This window comes from Oncorhynchus keta, chromosome 1, assembly GCF_023373465.1.
Source record: "Oncorhynchus keta strain PuntledgeMale-10-30-2019 chromosome 1, Oket_V2, whole genome shotgun sequence".
Lineage (NCBI taxonomy): Eukaryota > Metazoa > Chordata > Actinopteri > Salmoniformes > Salmonidae > Oncorhynchus > Oncorhynchus keta.
In genome coordinates this window covers 32,224,650-32,248,696 of record NC_068421.1, presented here as the reverse complement: position 1 = coordinate 32,248,696, position 24,047 = coordinate 32,224,650, and the positions used below count along the sequence as shown (strand labels likewise).

Genomic DNA, 24,047 nt, shown 5'->3' with positions numbered 1-24,047 from the left:
ATAGGGCGCCATTTGGTACGCAACCCCAGTCTGGTAGCTGTTGGAAGGTACAGAGGAGGGTAGGCCTACAGGGCTGGGAGGGACAGGGCTGGGATGGACAGGGCTGGGAGGGACAGGGCTGGGAGGGACAGTGCTGGGAGGGACAGTGCTGGGAGGGACAGTGCTGGGAGGGACAGGGCTGGGAGGGACAGGGCTGGGAGGGACAGGGCTGGGAGGGACAGGGCTGGGAGGGACAGGGTTGGGAGGGGCTGGGAGGGACAGGGCTGGGAGGGACAGAGGAGGGTAGGCCTACAGGGCTGGGATGGACAGGGCTGGGATGGACAGGGCTGGGAGGGACAGGGCTGGGAGAGACAGGGCTGGGAGGGACAGGGCTGGGAGGGACAGGGCTGGGAGGGACAGGGCTGGGAGGTACAGAGGAGGGTAGGCCTACAGGGCTGGGAGGGACAGGGCTGGGAGGGACAGGGCTGGGAGGTACAGAGGAGGGTAGGCCTACAGGGTTGGGAGGGACAGGGTTGGGAGGGGCTGGGAGGGACAGGGTTGGGAGGGGCTGGGAGGGACAGGGTTGGAAGGTACAGAGGAGGGTAGGCCTACAGTGTTGGGAGGGACAGGGTTGGGAGGGACAGGGTTGGGAGGGACAGGGTTGGGAACAATGTTGGTGATAAAGCTGGATTGAGTGAAGACAGAGAAATGTAGGCTGAATCCCTCATACTCTGGTGTTTAAGTCTGGATAGAGAGACTATACTGTATATATAGCTCCTGAAAGTAAAACCTTCTCCCTGCCTGCTGCCTTCTTCATATCACCTTCCCCCGAGCACTCCTCCTTCCCCTCACTCCTCTTTTACCTCCTCCCTCCCCCTTTCTTCTCTCCCTCCCTCCCCACTATCTCTCTTTCTCCCTCTTAATTCTTTCTTCTCCTGCCCGCATCAAAATATTGTTTCTATCCTATCTAATCTGTTGAGATTAAGTGTTAATGCCGCCCCAAGCAGACACACATACTGTAGCTTTATAATACAGTCCCAAGCGGAGGTACACACAACGCTGGTTCAGAAACACATAGCTGGGTCTGTGGGTCAGATGTCCATAGCAGGGTTGGTCCTGAATGGCACCCTGTTCTCTATATAGGTCACTACATTTGATCCGGGTCCAAAAGTATATATATAGGGAATAGGGTGCCATTTGGGACGCACCCTAGGTCAGCGGTACAGGAAGCAGTCATGGGGGTAAAGGCCATGCCATCAACACCCTGTAACGGCGTTCGTCTGTTGAAGGAGAAGCGGACCAAAATGTGGCGTGGTGGTTACTCATGTTCTTTAATGAAAAAATAGACGATACATGAAATAACTATATAAATATACAAAACAACGAACGGAACGTGAAAACCTATACAGCCTGTCTGGTGACAACTAACACAGAGACAGGAACAATCACCCACAAAATACACAGTGAAACCCAGGCTACCTAAATATGGTTCCCAATCAGAGACAACGAGAATCACCTGACTCTGATTGAGAACTGCCTCAGGCAGCCAAGCCTACTCTAGACACCCCTACTCAGCCGCAATCCCAATGCCTACTAAAACCCCAATACAAAACACACCACAAAATAAACCCATGTCACACCCTGGCCTGAACAAATAAATAACGAAAAGACAAAATACTAAGACCAAGGCGTGACACACCCTGCCTCTTCATATCTCTGAGTGGATGAAAAACATGTTTACACCCTCCCGGGGGCCTAGGGAGATATCAGATGTCTCACACTACTGCAGTCTTAATCCTCACACAGATTCCTAGTGATCCTTCACTGCTATGTACTGTTGAGAGGAAGCAACATTTGACAAACATGTTGTGATATTTACATTCACCGCTACTGATTATACTACTGTGAATCAAGTGTCTCAGTGTAGGATTGCTGCTCTAGGATCAGTTTTGCCTTTTAGATCATAATGAATACGATTATTTAATGACAGGGAGAACCTGATCTGAAATCAGCACTCCTACTCTGAGACACTTGATACATACAGCCCCAGGTGTTAAAATATCATCAAATACTTTAATCCTCTCATCCCTCTCTCTTTTCTTACTCCTCTAGCCGGTGTGGACTACGTAGGGATCAGTCGTAACCTGGACTTTGCACCGGGGGTCAGCCAGCAGACGTTCAGGGTGACCATCCTGGATGACCTGGGTCAGCCGGTGCTGGAGGGGACCGAGACATTCGAGCTGGTCCTCCGCATGCCCATGAACGGCATCCTGGGAGAACCGGGGAAGGCCACCATCCTCATCAATGACTCCGTCTCCGACCGTGAGTGAATCGGGCTGATATTGGGTCCATAGGCTCTGGCCCAAATTAGTGCACTATGTAGGGAATAGGGTGCCATTTGGGACACAGTCCTAGTCACAACGTTTCTGACTGTGAGTGAACCTATCTGATTCTTTAGGATGTGTCTAATTATCAATGAGATCTAATATAGATTAATATGAGCAATGGCATTTTTCGTGGTCCTTCTGTAGCTCAGTTGGTAGAGCATGGCGCTTGTAACGCCAGGGTAGTGGGTTCGATTCCCGGGACCACCCATACGTAGAATGTATGCACACATGACTGTAAGTCGCTTTGGATAAAAGCGTCTGCTAAATGGCATATATTATATATTATATTATTATTTTATTCAGGAGTTTAGAAAACCGATCATACCTTGCTCTGACAAAACAGGGCATCTCTGAAACACATCAACACCAATAAAGGTGATTGAGCAACGCTGCCACCTAAAGCTTTGGTATCACGTTACTGTAAGTGTCCTTATCAAAGCATTTATAAAGCATTTTTAAAGGCTTATAGTGCATTATAACATCAGCTGTAGACAGTTATGAGCATTATGTCATGGTTATGATCAACACTGTTTCACGATGCACTTGATCTAACGTAGATGATTTGTTGATGTGATTGTCCTCTAACAGTGCCCAAGGTGCAGTTCCGTGATGCCATGCACATGGGGCATGAGAACTCCGGTCAGATCTCAGTCATGGTGTATCGTAGTGGAGACATCAGTTACAGGTCAACCGTCCGCTGTTATACCAGACAAGGCACTGCTCAGGTTATGATGGACTTCAACGAACGACCCAACACGGACGCTTCCATCATCACCTTCCTACCAGGTAACACTGAAATCTCTTCTGTAAAAGACCAGGAAACACACTGACACAAGAAACACCTCATAGGCCAAAAGGGTATAGTTTCTCTGTGCATTTTGGAACCCTTCAAAATATTAGATTTTTCAACAACTGGTTACCCCTTTTTGCTAATGTATCTCAATCTCTCTCTCTCTTTCTCCTCCCATCTCCGTCTCTCTATCTCTCCCCTCTCTCCAGGGGAGGTGGAGAAGCCGTGTGTTCTGTCTCTGGTTGATGACACGGAGCATGAGGAGGAGGAGGAGCTGAGGCTGCTGTTGGGGTCGCCCCGCAGTGAGTCTCCGTTCGGAGCGTCAATCGGGAAACAGAACGAGACTCTGGTCAAGATCATGGACGACGCAGACAGTAAGACTGACTGACTCACAGATGGAATCTTTTCATCTGGAGACAATAAAATAAGTTGCACACTCTATAATAGTCCCAGATACTTATTACATTACTTTTTTTTTTTAATTCTCAAATTCATGATCTGCTAGTCTGCATCCTGTTGACTTGTTTTGGTGTGTGTCATTCACAACTCATTCTACTCATTCTACTTTAGTTCATATCATCTATCACACTGCTCCATGTCTGACTCTGTGACCCTCACCCATGTTATCCCCAGAGGCCATCATCAAGTTTGGGGAGACTAAGTTCAGCGTGAGTGAGCCTAGCGGGGCAGGCCAGGTGTCCATAGCGAAGATCCCAGTGCTGAGAGTAGGAGACACCTCCAAGGTCTCTGTGGTCCGCGTCCACACCAAGGACGGATCAGCCACCTCCGGAGAGGACTACCATCCTGTATCTGAAGGTGAGAAATATTACAACACCTCACACATCAACCTCTCACGTCAATAAGGCCATGAGTTTTTCCTGATAATGTGATCTGATTAGGAAAATATCCTGACCCTAATACTATATAAATAATCAACTTGATAAGGTATTCCGTCAGTATCTGCAGTGTATAGATGTTTCCTGTTTAACCTAGAGCCGTGTTGTTGTTGTTGTTGTTTACCCCAGACATTGAGTTCAAGGAGGGTGACACAGAGCACTACATCGAGGTGGAGATCTTGTTTGATGGAGTCAGAGAGATGAGAGAAGCCTTCACGGTCCACCTGAAACCTGATGAGAATATGGTGGCTGAGACGCAGGTGAGGACTGGAACAATAACATCACATAGACTCAGCAATATGACGTTGACACAAGTAGCAGGATGAACGGAGAATATCGCAGATAAGCGCGATGCAGTCACGCAGAGTATTTGCGCATGTGCACGGGTACACTTCACTTACCTTCAGCGTGAAAGCCGAGGGACAGGAACAAGAGAGAAGTTTAGTTGTTGCGTTAGTCGCCCCTGATACATCACTACCTTTAACAACACTTCTATGTTTGATCTGTTTATTTTCTGTCTGTCCTCAGATGAATAAGGCCATTATCTACATAGAGGAGACCAACAGCATGGCGGACGTCACCTTCCCCTCCGTCCCCCAGGTGTTCTCCCTACTGCAGTATGACGACACCTCCAGAGCCAGACACACACCCCCAGTGGCAGGCTACCCCGTCGTCTGTGTCACGGTACGGAGAATGGTTTATCACGGCTTTTAACCTCCCAGTCTAGGGTTTCGTCCCAAATGGCACCCTATTCTCTGTTTTATGCACCTACTTTTGACCAGAGTCCCATCGGGAAGTGCACTATATAGGGAATATGATGCCATTTAGGACATAGGCCAGGGCATCATTGTATTCACTGTCTGCTCTTAATTTGCATAAAAAACCAAGTCGTTTCTTTGGCTTAGGAATATGTCAATTAGGATTCAATTAGGATTTAATTTGATATTGAAGATGAGTGATGTTGATGAACAATGCAAATTTTCCCTATACATTACAGTATATTTTGCCTCATTCCCAAACACGGTCTCCTCTCTCCTCCCTCTCTCAGGCTTGTAACCCTAAGTACCCTGACTACGACAAGACTGGCTCCATCTGCATCAGTGAGCACATCAATGACACACTGACACGCTATCGATGGTTGGTCAGCGCTCCAACCAGCCTGGACGGGGTCACCAGCTCCATGAGAGAGGTGGACTTTGATACCTTCTTCTCCTCCTCCAAGATCATCACCTTGGACTCTGTCTATTTCCAGGTAGAGAACACATTATCAGTGAATTTGGACTGACTCCGACAACGAGTTGAAACTAAAGTGAATGATTTAGTTCATGATGGGATTGAGTTGACTGTATTGATGTGACTGAGTTGACTGTATTGATGTGACTGAGTTGACTGTATTGATGGGATTGAGTTGACTGTATTGATGTGACTGAGTTGACTGTATTGATGTGACTGAGTTGACTGTATTGATGGGATTGAGTTGACTGTATTGATGTGACTGAGTTGACTGTATTGATGTGACTGAGTTGACTGTATTGATGGGATTGAGTTGACTGTATTGATGGGATTGAGTTGACTGTATTGATGTGACTGAGTTGACTGTATTGATGTGACTGAGTTGACTGTATTGATGGGATTGAGTTGACTGTATTGATGGGATTGAGTTGACTGTATTGATGGGATTGAGTTGACTGTATTGATGTGACTGAGTTGACTGTATTGATGTGACTGAGTTGACTGTATTGATGTGACTGAGTTGACTGTATTGATGTGACTGAGTTGACTGTATTGATGTGACTGAGTTGACTGTATTGATGTGACTGAGTTGACTGTATTGATGTGACTGAGTTGACTGTATTGATGCGACTGAGTCGACTGTATTGATGTGACTGAGTCGACTGTATTGATGTGACTGAGTTGACTGTATTGATGTGACTGAGTTGACTGTATTGATGCGACTGAGTCGGCTGTATTGATGTGAGATGTGTGTCTCTCCCTCCAGGCTGGCTCTAGGGTGCAGTGTGCAGCTCGTGCTGTGAACTCTAATGGAGATGAGGGCCTGGAACTCAGCAGCTTCATAGTCTCCATCAGTATAGAGGATGGTATGTGCCAGCCTCGTGTGGTGGGTACAGTGGGCGCTGAGCCCTTCTCTGCCAAGCTACGCTACACCGGAGCAGAGGACCCAGACCATCCCAACCTCATCAAGATCACTGTCACCATGCCACACATAGACGGTGAAGAACACAGAGAGACTTCTATCTTCTTTCTCTTTCTCTCTCCCTCTCTATTTCCCGCCCCCGCCTTTCTCTCTCCTAACCCCTTGTCTCCCCTCTCTTCTCTCCTCTCCTCTCCCAGGCATGCTCCCTGTGGTCTCCACCCGTCCTATGTCTAACTTTGAGCTGACGTTGAGTCCTGATGGTACTCGTGTGGGGAACCACCGCTGTTCTAACCTGCTGGACTACACCGAGGTCAAGACCCGCCACGGCTTCATAACCAACGCCACCAAGAACCCTGAGGTGATCGGGGAGACCTCTCCCTACCAGTACAGCACCCCCCTGAGGGGATCCAGCGTACTGCGCTTCTACAAGAATCTCAACCTAGAGGCCTGTCTATGGGAGTTCACTAGTTACTATGACATGTCTGAGCTACTGTCAGACTGTGGAGGGACCATCGGTACAGACGGACAGGTGAGAGCAGTGTGTGGGAAGAGATGTTATGATGATTTCTTGGGAAGAGATGTTATGATGATTTCTTGGGAAGAGGTGTTATGGTGATTTCTTGGGAAGAGGTGTTATGGTGATTTCTTGGGAAGAGATGTTATGATGATTTCTTGGGAAGAGATGTTATGGTGATTTCTTGGGAAGAGATGTTATGGTGATTTCTTGGGAAGAGATGTTATGATGATTTCTTGGGAAGAGATGTTATGGTGATTTCTTGGGAAGAGATGTTATGATGATTTCTTGGGAAGAGATGTTATGATGATTTCTTGGGAAGAGATGTTATGATGATTTCTTGGGAAGAGGTGTTATGGTGATTTCTTGGGAAGAGGTGTTATGGTGATTTCTTGGGAAGAGATGTTATGATGATTTCTTGGGAAGAGATGTTATGGTGATTTCTTGGGAAGAGGTGTTATGGTGATTTCTTGGGAAGAGATGTTATGGTGATTTCTTGGGAAGAGGTGTTATGGTGATTTCTTGGGAAGAGATGTTATGATGATTTCTTGGGAATAGATGTTATGGTGATTTCTTGGGAAGAGATGTTATGGTGATTTCTTGGGAAGAGGTGTTATGGTGATTTCTTGGGAAGAGATGTTATGATGATTTCTTGGGAAGAGATGTTATGATGATTTCTTGGGAAGAGATGTTATGGTGATTTCTTGGGAAGAGGTGTTATGGTGATTTCTTGGGAAGAGATGTTATGGTGATTTCTTGGGAAGAGAAATATACTTGCTCAGTATTTGTCCTCCAGTTCTTTCCTATAACAGTTCTTGTAATTTTCCTTTTCACAGACACAATCCTTTACAGCCACTTACTTATCTGTTAGCTACCTCTTGAGATGCCCCTCTCAGACAATGTTCTTCTAAATCCCATGTTAACCTCACCACTAATAACTAACCAAACACAGTGCTTTATGGATTCCCACAACTCCTCATGTGGCCTACTACTTATCTTGTCAAAATGCTGTCTCCAACATTCACGGCATTAAAACCTTCTGCTCTTTTCTGTACTGTGCTCTTTAAACAGCTGCTGCTGCGTTGAGGGAGGGACTGCTCTTACAGGTCTTAAACTCTCCCTTAAACTCCCTCCCTACTTCCCTCCCTCCCTAACCCTCCCTGAGTGGAGATCTTAAACCCTGGTCACATGCTTCAGTGCTCCTGTCATGTAGATTTCCCTTAGAAACCTCCAGTCACTTCAGTGTAGTTAAATCCCAGTCAGTCTATTAGTTCACTAACACTTAATTAAGTGGGCTGCGGTCATAAAGAGATGCCTGCAGAGAGAAGAGATGCCTGCAGAGAGAAGAGATGCCTGCAGAGAGAGAGAGAGAGAGAGATGCCTGCAGAGAGAGAGAGAGAGATGCCTGCAGAGAGAGAGATGCCTGCAGAAAGAAGAGATGACAGCTGAGAGAAGAGATGCCTGCAGAGAGAGAGATGCCTGCAGAGAGAAAGAGAGAGAGAGAGATGCCTGCAGAGAGAAAGAGAGAGAGAGAGAGATGCCTGCAGAGAGAGAGAGAGAGAGAGAGATGCCTGCAGAGAGAGAGAGAGAGAGAGATGCCTGCAGAGAGAGAGAGAGAGAGAGATGCCTGCAGAAAGAAGAGATGACAGCAGAGAGAAGAGATGCCTGCAGAGAGAGAGAGCAAAGGGCATGGTAAATCAACAGTGCATGTAGAATTTACGAGAGGCTAACTGCTTATCCAATTTAAGGTTATTCATAATGTTTGGTTGAAAAGACACCAACTCCATGGAATATCACTAAATTCTATGTAAAGTGAAATTCATTTTGCAAGATAAATGAGACTGTAAATGGAAGAAGATGTGACTGAGTTATGATACATAGGAAGTATAAGATAATGATATTTTATGGAGGCAGTCATCATCATTCTCTTCTAAAGTAAACCTCCTCCACACTTTATGACTTTCCTTCTGGCAGGTTCCAATCCAGCGTTAGCCCCTTTGTTTACCCTGAAACTGAAAGAAGTTCATATTCGGACAAGACAGAGCTTTGTGGGAGAGGTTGGAGTTGATTACCACTTAGTAATCCTGAATGTCAGGGTCTGCCTTAGTACCATGTACCAACATTGGTTTTTGTCAATGTCCCTCCTATCTGCAGGTTTGATGTGCTGTTTCTAGTCGCTGGCAGCCATGTGATAACAGACTGTTTTAAGTATCACTGTGTTGTTTTAAGTAAGATCCATAACTAACAAAGAGAATGAGACCCCGCCAGGTACTATAGACATGCCTCTATTCACCCAGAAACCCTATACCCCTACTGCAGCGACTACCTGTGTCACATCCATATGAGCTGTCTTACAGGTGAGTTGTACTGTAAGCTTCAATCAGTGTGGCAAGGCGGAACAAACATAAAGACTCAACAACAGCTCTAGTCTAGAGGATCATTATTTGTGCCCCTGTGTTCTCTCTGACATGATTGGCCCTTAAGGGGCCGACCGACTGACTGGGAAGCTGGGGGGGCTGAGTAGAGAGGTTGCGGGCTACAGAGAGACTGAGTCACACCGAGTTTGGGGCCCCAGGCTGGCCTCTCACCGTGCTGGGACTGACTCTGTCTCTCTGTGTCTGTGTGTCATGGTGAGAGGCTTTGTCCCCAGCTTATCAGACCACAGGAATCCATTAGGTCTCAGCAGACAGCGTCAGGGTCATACAGCAAATCATCTGCCTCAGCTCTCTGGGTTCTACCAGTTCTCTTAACTCTAACTCTCTCTCCCCTTTCCTTCTCCTCTCGCTCTCTCTCTCGCGCTTTTCTCCTCTCCATTCTCTCTCTCTCTATCTCTCTCTCTCTCTCTCACTCTCCTCTTCATTCTCTCTCTTTCTCTCTCTCTCTCTCTCTCTCTCTCTCTCTCTCTCTCTCTCTCTCTCTCTCTCTTTTCTCCTCTTCATTCTCTCTCTCTCTCTCTCTCTCTCTCACTTTTCTCCTATTCATTCTCTCTCTCTCTCTCTCACTTTTCTCCTCTTCATTCTCTCTCTTTCTCTCTCTCTCTCTCCCTTTTCTCCTATTCATTCTCTCTCTCTCGCTCTCTCTCACTTTTCTCCCCTTCATTCTCTCTCTCTCTCGCTCTCTCTCACTTTTCTCCTATTCATTCTCTCTCTCTCTCTCTCACTTTTCTCCTATTCATTCTCTCTCTCGCTCTCTCTCACTTTTCTCCTCTTCATTCTCTTTCTTTCTCGCTCTCTCTCTCTCGCTCTCTTGCTCTCTCTCTCTCGCTCTCTCTCTTTTCTCCTCTTCATTCAGTCTCTCTTTCTCTCTCTCTCGCGCTCTCTCGCTCTCTCTCACTTTTCTCCTCTTCATTCTCTCTCTTTCTCTCTCTCTCTCTCTCTCACTTTTCTCCTCTTCATTCTCTCTTTCTCTCTCTCTCTCACTTTTCTCCTCTTCATTCTCTCTTTCTCTCTCTCTCTCTCTCTTTTCTCCTATTCATTCTCTCTCTCTCGCTCTCTCTCACTTTTCTCCCCTTCATTCTCTCTCTCTCTCTCGCTCTCTCTCTCTCACTTTTCTCCTATTCATTCTCTCTCTCGCTCTCTCTCACTTTTCTCCTCTTCATTCTCTTTCTTTCTCGCTCTCTCTCTCGCTCTCTTTCTCTCTCTCTCTCGCTCTCTCTCTTTTCTCCTCTTCATTCAGTCTCGCTCTCTTTCTCTCTCTCTCTCGCTCTCTCTCTTTTCTCCTCTTCATTCAGTCTCTCTTTCTCTCTCGCTCTCTCTCGCTCTCTCTCACTTTTCTCCTCTTCATTCTCTCTCTTTCTCTCTCTCTCTCTCTCACTTTTCTCCTCTTCATTCTCTCTCTTTCTCTCTCTCTCTCTCTCACTTTTCTCCTCTTCATTCTCTCTCTTTCTCTCTCTCTCTCTCTCACTTTTCTCCTCTTCATTCTCTCTCTCTCTCTCTCTCTCACTTTTCTCCTCTTCATTCTCTCTCGCTCTCTCTCTCTCACTTTTCTCCTCTTCATTCTCTCTCGCTCTCTCTCTCTCACTTTTCTCCTCTTCATTCTCTCTTGCTCTCTCTCTCTCACTTTTCTCCTCTTCATTCTCTTCTCTCTCTCTCTCTCTCTCTTCTCTCTCTCTCTCTCTCTCTCTCTCTCTCTCTCTCTCTCTCTCTCTCTCTCTCTCTCTCTCTCTCTCTCTCTCTCTCTCTCTCTCTCTCTCTCTCTCTCTCTCTCTCTCTCTCTCTCTCTCTCTCTCTCTCTCTCTCTCTCTCTCTCTCTCTCTCTCTCTCTCTCTCTCTCTCTCTCTCTCTCTCTCTCTCTCTCTCTCTCTCTCGCTCTCTCTCTCGCTCTCTCTCTCGCTCTCTCTCTCTCTCTCTCTCTCTCTCAGGGCATAGGCAGGTCCCATCATGAAGGGAGAGCTAGTGCAGACAGGTAACTCTCATGTCACCGGAGGGAGCAGATACCATTCAAATCTCTCTACAGTCTCTCTCTTTTTCTCTCTCTCTGGTTCTTTGTCTCGCTGTTGTTTAAGGGTTTCAAGTACAATAGAACAAATCAACAGCCTGGATTGTTATTTGATTTGATTGTCTTGATTGCATGATTCACTTCAGAATGGGATGGTTTTATTTTAATTGTTGACAAAGCAGTAATTGAATAACATTCATCAGTTACAAATGGAATGGTTTGCTATTGTTGCCATATATCTGGATTCAACTCTGTTGAAAAGATACCATATCTCTGAAATGTGGCCAGCGTAAATGTCGGCGTCAATGTAAACCCTCTTGAATCTATAAGAGCTCCAGTAGTACTAGAGTAGTACTAGCCAATACAGTACAGCACTGTGTATCTACAGTGAATGTACAAAACATTAGAGACAGCTTCCTAATATTGAGTTGCACCCCCTTTTGCCCTCAGAACAGCCTCAATTTGTCAGGACATGGACTACAAGGTGTCGAAAGGGATGCTGGCCCACGTTTACTCCAATGCTTCCCATAGTTGTGTCAAGTTGGCTGGATATCCTTTGGGTGGTGGACCATTCTTAATACACACGGGAAACTGATGAGTGTGAACCCAGCAGTGTTGCAGTTCTTGACACAAACAATTGCACCTGGCACGTACTACCATACTCCATTCAGACACTTAAATCTTTTGTCTTGCCCATTCACCCTCTGAATGACACCCATACACAATCCAGCAGGTAGCCTAGTGGTTAGAGCTTTGGGCCAGTAACCAACAGGTTGCTAGATTGAATCCCCGAGTTGACAAGGTAAAAATCTGTTGTTCTGCCCCTGAACAAGGTACTTAACCCACTGTTCTGAGGCCCTCATTGTGAATAAGAATGTGTTCTTAACTGAATTGCCTCATTAAATTAAATTTGAAAAATGTCTCGAGGCTTAAAAATCCTTATTTAGCCTGTCTCGTCCCCTTCATTTACACTGATTGAAGTGGATTTAACAAGTGACATAAACAATGGATCATAGCTTTCACCTGGATTCACCTGGTCAGCCTATGTCATGGAAAGAGCAGGTGTTCTTTATGTTTTGTACACTCAGTGTATATTAAGTGGTATGATGCTGGTAGTAATACTCACTGAAGCCCTACATAAGCCATCGTAATACCCTCTGTATGTCACCTGCTATCTTTGTCTTTGTGCTCTTAATCACATGAATCTATAGAATATAGATGAAGACCAAGCCATAACCATATATCAAGTTATGAGTGGATACTGATCCAATGAGGTATTTGTTTGTAATGAGTAGATACTGATCCAATGAGGTATTTGTTTGTAATGAGTAGATACTGATCCAATGAGGTATTTGTTTGTAATGAGTAGATACTGATCCAATGAGGTATTTGTTAAGTTATGAGTAGATACTGATCCAATGAGGTATTTGTTAAGTTATGAGTAGATACTGATCCAATTAGGTATTTGTTAAGTAATGAGTAGATACTGATCCCATGAGGTATTTGTTAAGTTATGAGTGGATACTGATCCAATTAGGTATTTGTTAAGTTATGAGTGGATACTGATCCAATTAGGTATTTGTTAAGTTATGAGTGGATACTGATCCAATTAGGTATTTGTTAAGTTATGAGTGGATACTGATCCAATTAGGTATTTGTTAAGTTATGAGTAGATACTGATCCAATTAGGTATTTGTTAAGTTATGAGTGGATACTGATCCAATTAGGTATTTGTTAAGTTATGAGTGGATACTGATCCAATTAGGTATTTGTTAAGTTATGAGTGGATACTGATCCCATGAGGTATTTGTTAAGTTATGAGTGGATACTGATCCCATGAGGTATTTGTTAAGTTATGAGTAGATACTGATCCAATGAGGTATTTGTTAAGTAATGAGTGGATACTGATCCCATGAGGTATTTGTTAAGTTATGAGTAGATACTGATCCAATGAGGTATTTGTTAAGTTATGAGTAGATACTGATCCCATGAGGTATTTGTTAAGTTATGAGTGGATACTGATCCCATGAGGTATTTGTTAAGTTATGAGTAGATACTGATCCCATGAGGTATTTGTTAAGTTATGAGTAGATACTGATCCAATGAGGTATTTGTTTGTAATGAGTAGATACTGATCCCATGAGGTATTTGTTAAGTTATAAGTAGATACTGATCCCATGAGGTATTTGTTAAGTTATAAGTAGATACTGATCCCATGAGGTATTTGTTAAGTTATAAGTAGATACTGATCCCATGAGGTATGTTAAGTTATGAGTAGATACTGATCCAATGAGGTATTTGTTTGTAATGAGTAGATACTGATCCCATGAGGTATTTGTTAAGTTATAAGTAGATACTGATCCCATGAGGTATTTGTTAAGTTATAAGTAGATACTGATCCCATGAGGTATTTGTTAAGTTATAAGTAGATACTGATCCCATGAGGTATTTGTTAAGTTATAAGTAGATACTGATCCCATGAGGTATGTTAAGTTATGAGTAGATACTGATCCAATGAGGTATTTGTTTGTAATGAGTAGATACTGATCCCATGAGGTATTTGTTAAGTTATGAGTAGATACTGATCCCATGAGGTATTTGTTAAGTTATGAGTAGATACTGATCCCATGAGGTATTTGTTAAGTTATGAGTAGATACTGATCCCATGAGGTATTTGTTAAGTTATAAGTAGATACTGATCCCATGAGGTATTTGTTAAGTTATAAGTAGATACTGATCCCATGAGGTATTTGTTAAGTTATAAGTAGATACTGATCCCATGAGGTATGTTAAGTTATGAGTAGATACTGATCCAATGAGGTATTTGTTAAGTTATAAGTAGATACTGATCCCATGAGGTATTTGTTAAGTTATAAGTAGATACTGATCCCATGAGGTATGTTAAGTTATGAGTAGATACTGATCCAATGAGGTATTTGTTTGTAATGAGTAGATACTGATCCCATGAGGTATTTGTTAAGTTATAAGTAGATACTGATCCCATGAGGTATGTTAAGTAATGAGTAGATACTGATCCCATGAGGTATTTGTTAAGTAATGAGTAGATACTGATCCCATGAGGTATGTTAAGTTATGAGTAGATACTGATCCCATGAGGTATTTGTTAAGTTATAAGTAGATACTGATCCCATGAGGTATGTTAAGTTATGAGTAGATACTGATCCAATGAGGTATTTGTTTGTAATGAGTAGATACTGATCCCATGAGGTATTTGTTAAGTTATAAGTAGATACTGATCCCATGAGGTATTTGTTAAGTTATAAGTAGATACTGATCCCATGAGGTATGTTAAGTAATGAGTAGATACTGATCCCATGAGGTATTTGTTAAGTAATGAGTAGATACTGATCCCATGAGGTATTTGTTAAGTAATGAGTAGATACTGATCCCATGAGGTATTTGTTAAGTTATGAGTAGATACTGATCCCATGAGGTATGTTAAGTTATAAGTAGATACTGATCCCATGAGGTATGTTAAGTTATAAGTAGATACTGATCCCATGAGGTATTTGTTAAGTTATGAGTAGATACTGATCCCATGAGGTATTTGTTAAGTTATGAGTAGATACTGATCCCATGAGGTATTTGTTAAGTTATGAGTAGATACTGATCCCATGAGGTATTTGTTAAGTAATGAGTAGATACTGATCCCATGAGGTATTTGTTAAGTTATGAGTAGATACTGATCCCATGAGGTATTTGTTAAGTTATGAGTAGATACTGATCCCATGAGGTATTTGTTAAGTTATGAGTAGATACTGATCCCATGAGGTATTTGTTAAGTTATGAGTAGATACTGATCCCATGAGGTATTTGTTAAGTTATGAGTAGATACTGATCCAATGAGGTATTTGTTAGTAATGAGTAGATACTGATCCCATGAGGTATTTGTTAAGTTATGAGTAGATACTGATCCCATGAGGTATTTGTTAAGTTATGAGTAGATACTGATCCCATGAGGTATTTGTTAAGTAATGAGTAGATACTGATCCCATGAGGTATTTGTTAAGTAATGAGTAGATACTGATCCCATGAGGTATTTGTTAAGTAATGAGTAGATACTGATCCCATGAGGTATTTGTTAAGTTATGAGTAGATACTGATCCCATGAGGTATTTGTTAAGTTATGAGTAGATACTGATCCCATGAGGTATTTGTTAAGTAATGAGTAGATACTGATCCCATGAGGTATTTGTTAAGTTATGAGTAGATACTGATCCCATGAGGTATTTGTTAAGTAATGAGTAGATACTGATCCCATGAGGTATTTGTTAAGTTATGAGTAGATACTGATCCCATGAGGTATTTGTTAAGTTATGAGTAGATACTGATCCCATGAGGTATTTGTTAAGTTATGAGTAGATACTGATCCCATGAGGTATTTGTTAAGTTATAAGTAGATACTGATCCCATGAGGTATGTTAAGTAATGAGTAGATACTGATCCAATGAGGTATTTGTTTGTAATGAGTAGATACTGATCCAATGAGGTATTTGTTAAGTAATGAGTAGATACTGATCCCATGAGGTATTTGTTAAGTTATGAGTAGATACTGATCCCATGAGGTATGTTAAGTTATGAGTAGATACTGATCCCATGAGGTATTTGTTAAGTTATGAGTAGATACTGATCCAATGAGGTATTTGTTTGTAATGAGTAGATACTGATCCCATTAGGTATTTGTTAGTTATGAGTAGATACTGATCCCATGAGGTATTTGTTAAGTTATGAGTAGATACTGATCCAATGAGGTATTTGTTTGTAATGAGTAGATACTGATCCCATTAGGTATTTGTTAGTTATGAGTGGATACTGATCCCATGAGGTATTTGTTAGTTATGAGTGGATACTGATCCAATGAGGTATTTGTTAGTTATGAGTGGATACTGATCCCATGAGGTATTTGTTAAGTTATGAGTGGATACTGATCCCATGAGGTATTTGTTAAGTTATGAGTAGATACTGATCCCATGAGGTATTTGTTAAGTTATGAGTGGATACTGATCCCATGAGGTATTTGTTAAGTTATGAGTAGATACTGATCCCATGAGGTATTTGTTAAGTTATGAGTAGATACTGATCCCATGAGGTATTTGTTAAGTTATGAGTAGATACTGATCCCATGAGGTATTTGTTAAGTAATGAGTGGATACTGATCCCATGAGGTATTTGTTAAGTTATGAGTGGATACTGATCCAATGAGGTATTTGTTAAGTTATGAGTAGATACTGATCCCATGAGGTATTTGTTAGTTATGAGTGGATACTGATCCCATGAGGTATTTGTTAAGTTATGAGTAGATACTGATCCAATGAGGTATTTGTTAAGTTATGAGTAGATACTGATCCCATGAGGTATTTGTTAAGTTATGAGTAGATACTGATCCCATGAGGTATTTGTTAAGTTATAAGTAGATACTGATCCCATGAGGTATTTGTTAAGTTATGAGTGGATACTGATCCCATGAGGTATTTGTTAGTTATGAGTGGATACTGATCCCATGAGGTATTTGTTAAGTTATGAGTGGATACTGATCCCATGAGGTATTTGTTAGTTATGAGTGGATACTGATCCCATGAGGTATTTGTTAAGTTATAAGTAGATACTGATCCCATGAGGTATTTGTTAAGTTATGAGTGGATACTGATCCCATGAGGTATTTGTTAAGTTATAAGTAGATACTGATCCCATGAGGTATGTTATGTTATGAGTGGATACTGATCCAATGAGGTATTTGTTAAGTTATAAGTAGATACTGATCCCATGAGGTATTTGTTAAGTTATGAGTAGATACTGATCCCATGAGGTATTTGTTAAGTTATAAGTAGATACTGATCCCATGAGGTATGTTATGTTATGAGTGGATACTGATCCAATGAGGTATTTGTTAAGTTATAAGTAGATACTGATCCCATGAGGTATTTGTTAAGTTATGAGTAGATACTGATCCCATGAGGTATTTGTTAAGTTATAAGTAGATACTGATCCCATGAGGTATGTTATGTTATGAGTGGATACTGATCCAATGAGGTATTTGTTAAGTTATAAGTAGATACTGATCCCATGAGGTATTTGTTAAGTTATAAGTAGATACTGATCCCATGAGGTATGTTATGTTATGAGTGGATACTGATCCAATGAGGTATTTGTTAAGTTATAAGTAGATACTGATCCCATGAGGTATTTGTTAAGTTATGAGTAGATACTGATCCAATGAGGTATTTGTTATGTTATAAGTAGATACTGATCCCATGAGGTATTTGTTATGTTATAAGTAGATACTGATCCCATGAGGTATGTTATGTTATGAGTAGATACTGATCCCATGAGGTATGTTATGTTATAAGTAGATACTGATCCCATGAGGTATTTGTTAAGTTATGAGTAGATACTGATCCCATGAGGTATGTTATGTTAAGTTATAAGTAGATACTGATCCAATGAGGTATGTTATGTTATGAGTGGATACTGATCCAATGAGGTATTTGTTAAGTTATAAGTAGATACTGATCCCATGAGGTATTTGTTAAGTTATGAGTAGATACTGATCCCATGAGGTATTTGTTAAGTTATAAGTAGATACTGATCCCATGAGGTATTTGTTAAGTTATAAGTAGATACTGATCCCATGAGGTATTTGTTAAGTTATAAGTAGATACTGATCCCATGAGGTATTTGTTAAGTAATGAGTGGATACTGATCCCATGAGGTATTTGTTAAGTTATGAGTGGATACTGATCCCATGAGGTATTTGTTAAGTTATGAGTAGATACTGATCCCATGAGGTATTTGTTAAGTTATGAGTAGATACTGATCCCATGAGGTATTTGTTAAGTTATGAGTGGATACTGATCCCATGAGGTATTTGTTAAGTTATGAGTGGATACTGATCCAATGAGGTATTTGTTAAGTTATGAGTAGATACTGATCCAATGAGGTATTTGTTAAGTTATGAGTAGATACTGATCCCATGAGGTATTTGTTAAGTTATGAGTGGATACTGATCCCATGAGGTATTTGTTAAGTTATGAGTGGATACTGATCTCATGAAGTATTTGTTAAGTTATGAGTAGATACTGATCCAATGAGGTATTTGTTAAGTTATAAGTAGATACTGATCCCATGAGGTATTTGTTAAGTTATGAGTGGATACTGATCCCATGAGGTATGTTAAGTTATGAGTAGATACTGATCCAATAAGGTATTTGTTAGTAATGAGTAGATACTGATCCCATTAGGTATTTGTTAAGTTATGAGTAGATACTGATCCCATGAGGTATTTGTTAAGTTATGAATAGATACTGATCCCATGAGGTATTTGTTAAGTTATAAGTAGATACTGATCCTATGAGGTATTTGTTAAGTAATGAGTAGATACTGATCCCATGAGGTATTTGTTAAGTAATGAGTGGATACTGATCCCATGAGGTATTTGTTAAGTTATGAGTAGATACTGATCCCATGAGGTATTTGTTAAGTAATGAGTGGATACTGATCCCATGAGGTATTTGTTAAGTTATGAGTGGATACTGATCCCATGAGGTATTTGTTAAGTTATAAGTAGATACTGATCCCATGAGGTATGTTATGTTATGAGTGGATACTGATCCAATGAGGTATTTGTTAAGTTATGAGTGGATACTGATCCCATGAGGTATTTGTTAAGTTATGAGTGGATACTGATCCCATGAGGTATTTGTTAAGTTATAAGTAGATACTGATCCCATGAGGTATGTTATGTAATGAGTAGATACTGATCCAATGAGGTATTTGTTAAGTTATAAGTAGATACTGATCCCATGAGGTATTTGTTAAGTTATAAGTAGATACTGATCCCATGAGGTATTTGTTAAGTTATGAGTGGATACTGATCCCATGAGGTATTTGTTAAGTTATAAGTAGATACTGATCCCATGAGGTATGTTATGTTATGAGTGGATACTGATCCAATGAGGTATTTGTTAAGTTATAAGTAGATACTGATCCCATGAGGTATTTGTTAAGTTATGAGTAGATACTGATCCCATGAGGTATTTGTTAAGTTATAAGTAGATACTGATCCCATGAGGTATGTTATGTTATGAGTGGATACTGATCCAATGAGGTATTTGTTAAGTTATAAGTAGATACTGATCCCATGAGGTATTTGTTAAGTTATAAGTAGATACTGATCCCATGAGGTATGTTATGTTATGAGTGGATACTGATCCAATGAGGTATTTGTTAAGTTATAAGTAGATACTGATCCCATGAGGTATTTGTTAAGTTATGAGTAGATACTGATCCCATGAGGTATTTGTTATGTTATAAGTAGATACTGATCCCATGAGGTATGTTATGTTATGAGTAGATACTGATCCCATGAGGTATGTTATGTTATAAGTAGATACTGATCCCATGAGGTATTTGTTAAGTTATGAGTAGATACTGATCCCATGAGGTATTTGTTAAGTTATAAGTAGATACTGATCCCATGAGGTATGTTATGTTATGAGTGGATACTGATCCAATGAGGTATTTGTTAAGTTATGAGTAGATACTGATCCCATGAGGTATTTGTTAAGTTATGAATAGATACTGATCCCATGAGGTATTTGTTAAGTTATAAGTAGATACTGATCCTATGAGGTATTTGTTAAGTTATAAGTAGATACTGATCCCATGAGGTATTTGTTAAGTTATGAGTAGATACTGATCCCATGAGGTATTTGTTAAGTAATGAGTGGATACTGATCCCATGAGGTATTTGTTAAGTTATGAGTGGATACTGATCCCATGAGGTATTTGTTAAGTTATGAGTAGATACTGTTCCCATGAGGTATTTGTTAAGTTATGAGTAGATACTGTTCCCATGAGGTATTTGTTAAGTTATGAGTAGATACTGTTCCCATGAGGTATTTGTTAAGTTATGAGTGGATACTGATCCAATGAGGTATTTGTTAAGTTATGAGTAGATACTGATCCCATGAGGTATTTGTTAAGTTATGAGTAGATACTGATCCCATGAGGTATTTGTTAAGTTATGAGTGGATACTGATCCCATGAGGTATTTGTTAAGTTATGAGTGGATACTGATCTCATGAAGTATTTGTTAAGTTATGAGTAGATACTGATCCAATGAGGTATTTGTTAAGTTATAAGTAGATACTGATCCCATGAGGTATTTGTTAAGTTATGAGTGGATACTGATCCCATGAGGTATGTTAAGTTATGAGTAGATACTGATCCAATAAGGTATTTGTTAGTAATGAGTAGATACTGATCCCATGAGGTATTTGTTAAGTAATGAGTAGATACTGATCCCATGAGGTATTTGTTAAGTTATGAATAGATACTGATCCAATGAGGTATTTGTTAAGTTATAAGTAGATACTGATCCCATGAGGTATTTGTTAAGTTATGAGTGGATACTGATCCCATGAGGTATGTTAAGTTATGAGTAGATACTGATCCAATAAGGTATTTGTTAGTAATGAGTAGATACTGATCCCATGAGGTATTTGTTAAGTAATGAGTAGATACTGATCCCATGAGGTATTTGTTAAGTTATGAGTGGATACTGATCCCATGAGGTATGTTAAGTTATGAGTAGATACTGATCCAATAAGGTATTTGTTAGTAATGAGTAGATACTGATCCCATGAGGTATTTGTTAAGTAATGAGTAGATACTGATCCCATGAGGTATTTGTTAAGTTATGAGTGGATACTGATCCCATGAGGTATGTTAAGTTATGAGTAGATACTGATCCAATAAGGTATTTGTTAGTAATGAGTAGATACTGATCCCATGAGGTATTTGTTAAGTTATGAGTAGATACTGTTCCCATGAGGTATTTGTTAAGTTATGAGTAGATACTGTTCCCATGAGGTATTTGTTAAGTTATGAGTAGATACTGTTCCCATGAGGTATTTGTTAAGTTATGAGTGGATACTGATCCAATTAGGTATTTGTTAAGTTATGAGTAGATACTGATCCCATGAGGTATTTGTTAAGTTATGAATAGATACTGATCCCATGAGGTATTTGTTAAGTTATAAGTAGATACTGATCCTATGAGGTATTTGTTAAGTAATGAGTAGATACTGATCCCATGAGGTATTTGTTAAGTTATGAGTAGATACTGATCCAATTAGGTATTTGTTAAGTAATGAGTAGATACTGATCCCATGAGGTATTTGTTAAGTTATGAATAGATACTGATCCAATGAGGTATTTGTTAAGTTATGAGTAGATACTGATCCCATGAGGTATTTGTTAAGTAATGAGTAGATACTGATCCAATGAGGTATTTGTTAAGTAATGAGTAGATACTGATCCCATTAGGTATTTGTTAAGTAATGAGTAGATACTGATCCCATTAGGTATTTGTTAAGTAAGGAGTAGATACTGATCCCATGAGGTATTTGTTAAGTTATAAGTAGATACTGATCCCATGAGGTATTTGTTAAGTAATGAGTAGATACTGATCCCATGAGGTATTTGTTAAGTTATGAGTAGATACTGTTCCCATGAGGTATTTGTTAAGTTATGAGTAGATACTGATCCCATGAGGTATTTGTTAAGTTATGAGTAGATACTGATCCCATGAGGTATTTGTTAAGTAATGAGTAGATACTGATCCCATTAGGTATTTGTTAGTTATGAGTGGATACTGTTCCCATGAGGTATTTAAGTTATGAGTAGATACTGATCCCATGAGATATTTGTTAAGTTATGAGTGGATACGGATCTCATGAAGTATTTGTTAGTAATGAGTGGATACTGATTCAATTAGGTATTTGTTAAGTTATGAGTGGATACTGATATCATGAAGTATTTGTTAGTAATGAGTGGATACCGTTCCCATGAGGTATTTGTTAAGTTATGAGTGGGTCTGAATACTGTTCCCATGAGGTATATGCAAGCTCCATACAGATAGGCAGCTTGTAAATGTTTAGTATAGGCCTATATATAAACCAGTACTAGGGACCTTCTGTAAGCTCCCTGCTTGTTGGATGTTTAAGTGTGTGGATGTTTAAACGCACCTTGCAGAGTTTGATGTAATGTATGTACTATTTCACTAGCTCTCCTATCTGGTGCAATGACACAAAGACAGAAGACAACCACCCACAAAGTACCCACAGAATATGGCTGCCTAAATATGGTCCCAATCAGAGACGACGATAGACTGAGAACCAATAGCTGATAGTTGAGAACCAATCTAGGCAACCATAGACCTACAAACTAAATCCCCATGTCACACCCTGACCTAACCAAAATAATAAAGAAAACAAAGATAACTAAGGCCAGGGTGTGACAGTACCCCCTCCCCAAAGGTGCGGACTCCCGGCCGCACACCTAAATCCATAGGGGAGGGTCTGGGTGGGCGTCTGTCCACGGTGGCGGCTCTGGCGCAGGATGTGGACCCCACTCCACCATAGTCTTTTTCCGCTTTAGTCTCTTCCTAGGAACGGCGACCCTCGCCGCCGACCTAGGATTGGAAACCTTACTAAAGGGCCCCACTCCTCCACTAAACAAACTCCGCCGGACTGAGGGGCAGCCCAGGACTGAGGGGCAGCCCAGGACTGAGGGGCAGCCCAGGACTGAGGGGCAGCCCAGGACTGAGGGGCAGCTCAGGCTGGTTGACTGCTCTGGCAGCTCCTGGCTGACTGACTGCTCTGGCGGATCCTGGCTGACTGGCGAATCCTGGCTGACTGGCGAATCCTGGCTGACTGGCGAATCCTGGCTGACTGGCGGATCCTGGCTGACTGGCGGCTCTGGCGGATCCTGGCTGACTGGCGGCTCTGGCGGATCCTGGCTGACTGGCGGCTCTGGCGGATCCTGGCTGACTGGCGGCTCTGGCGGATCCTGGCTGACTGGCGGCTCTGGCGGATCCTGGCTGACTGGCGGCTCCTGGCTGACTGGCGGCTCCTTGCAGACTGGCGGCTCCTTGCAGACTGGCGGCTCCTTGCAGACTGGCGGCTCCTTGCAGACTGGCGGCTCCTTGCAGACTGGTGGCTCTGGCGGCTCTGGACAGGCGGGAGACTCTGGCGGCTCTGGACAAGCGGGAGAGTCTAGCAGCTCTGGACAAGCGGGAGAGTCTAGCAGCTCTGGACAGGCGGGAGACTCTAGCAGCTCTGGACAGGCGGGAGACTCTAGCAGCTCTGGACAGGCGGGAGACTCTAGCAGCTCTGGACAGGCGGGAGACTCTAGCAGCTCTGGACAGGCGGGAGACTCTAGCAGCTCTGGACAGGCGGGAGACTCTAGCAGCTCTGGACAGGCGGGAGACTCTAGCAGCTCTGGACAGGCGGGAGACTCTAGCAGCTCTGGACAGGCGGGAGACTCTAGCAGCTCTGGACAGGCGGGAGACTCTAGCAGCTCTGGACAGGCGGGAGACTCTAGCAGCTCTCTGGACAGGCGGGAGACTCTAGCAGCTCTCTGGACAGGCGAGGCGCACTGTAGGCCTGGTGCGTGGTGCCGGCACTGGTGGTACTGGGCCGAGGACACGCACCTCAGGGCGAGTGCGGGGAGGAGGAACAGGGAGTGCTGGACTCTGGACACGCACAGGAAGCCTGGTGCCGGGGGCTGCCACGGGAGCGCTGGTGCGTGCAGGCGCACTGGAGCATCGAGCCTCCCAAACCTACCGGGCTCGATGCCCACTCTAGCGGGAATGTACCGCACCGGGCTATGCACCCGCACTGGAGACACCGTGCGCTCCACAGCATAACATGGTGCCTGCCTGGTCTCTCTCACTCTCCGGTAAGCACAGGAAGTTGGCGCAGGTCTCCTACCTGGCTTTGCCATACTCCCTGTGTGCCCTCCCCCAAAACATTTTGTGGCTGCCTCTCGGGCTTCCTACCGTGCTCGTTTCGCCAACTCCATTCTC

At 42.2% G+C, this 24,047-nt stretch overlaps 1 protein-coding gene across 1 annotated transcript in view; it reads left to right on the top strand.

Moving 5' to 3' along the window:
* frem2b (FRAS1 related extracellular matrix 2b) overlaps window positions 1-24,047 on the top strand; it is a 114,508-nt gene that overhangs the window by 77,688 nt on the left and 12,773 nt on the right. The window contains exons 10-18 of the mRNA XM_052521836.1: window positions 2,092-2,301; window positions 2,955-3,152; window positions 3,366-3,530; window positions 3,790-3,972; window positions 4,182-4,312; window positions 4,581-4,736; window positions 5,101-5,304; window positions 6,052-6,283; window positions 6,405-6,736. Of these exons, the coding sequence (XP_052377796.1) occupies window positions 2,092-2,301; window positions 2,955-3,152; window positions 3,366-3,530; window positions 3,790-3,972; window positions 4,182-4,312; window positions 4,581-4,736; window positions 5,101-5,304; window positions 6,052-6,283; window positions 6,405-6,736 (1,811 nt within the window). The remainder of the gene's footprint in view (window positions 1-2,091; window positions 2,302-2,954; window positions 3,153-3,365; window positions 3,531-3,789; window positions 3,973-4,181; window positions 4,313-4,580; window positions 4,737-5,100; window positions 5,305-6,051; window positions 6,284-6,404; window positions 6,737-24,047) is intronic.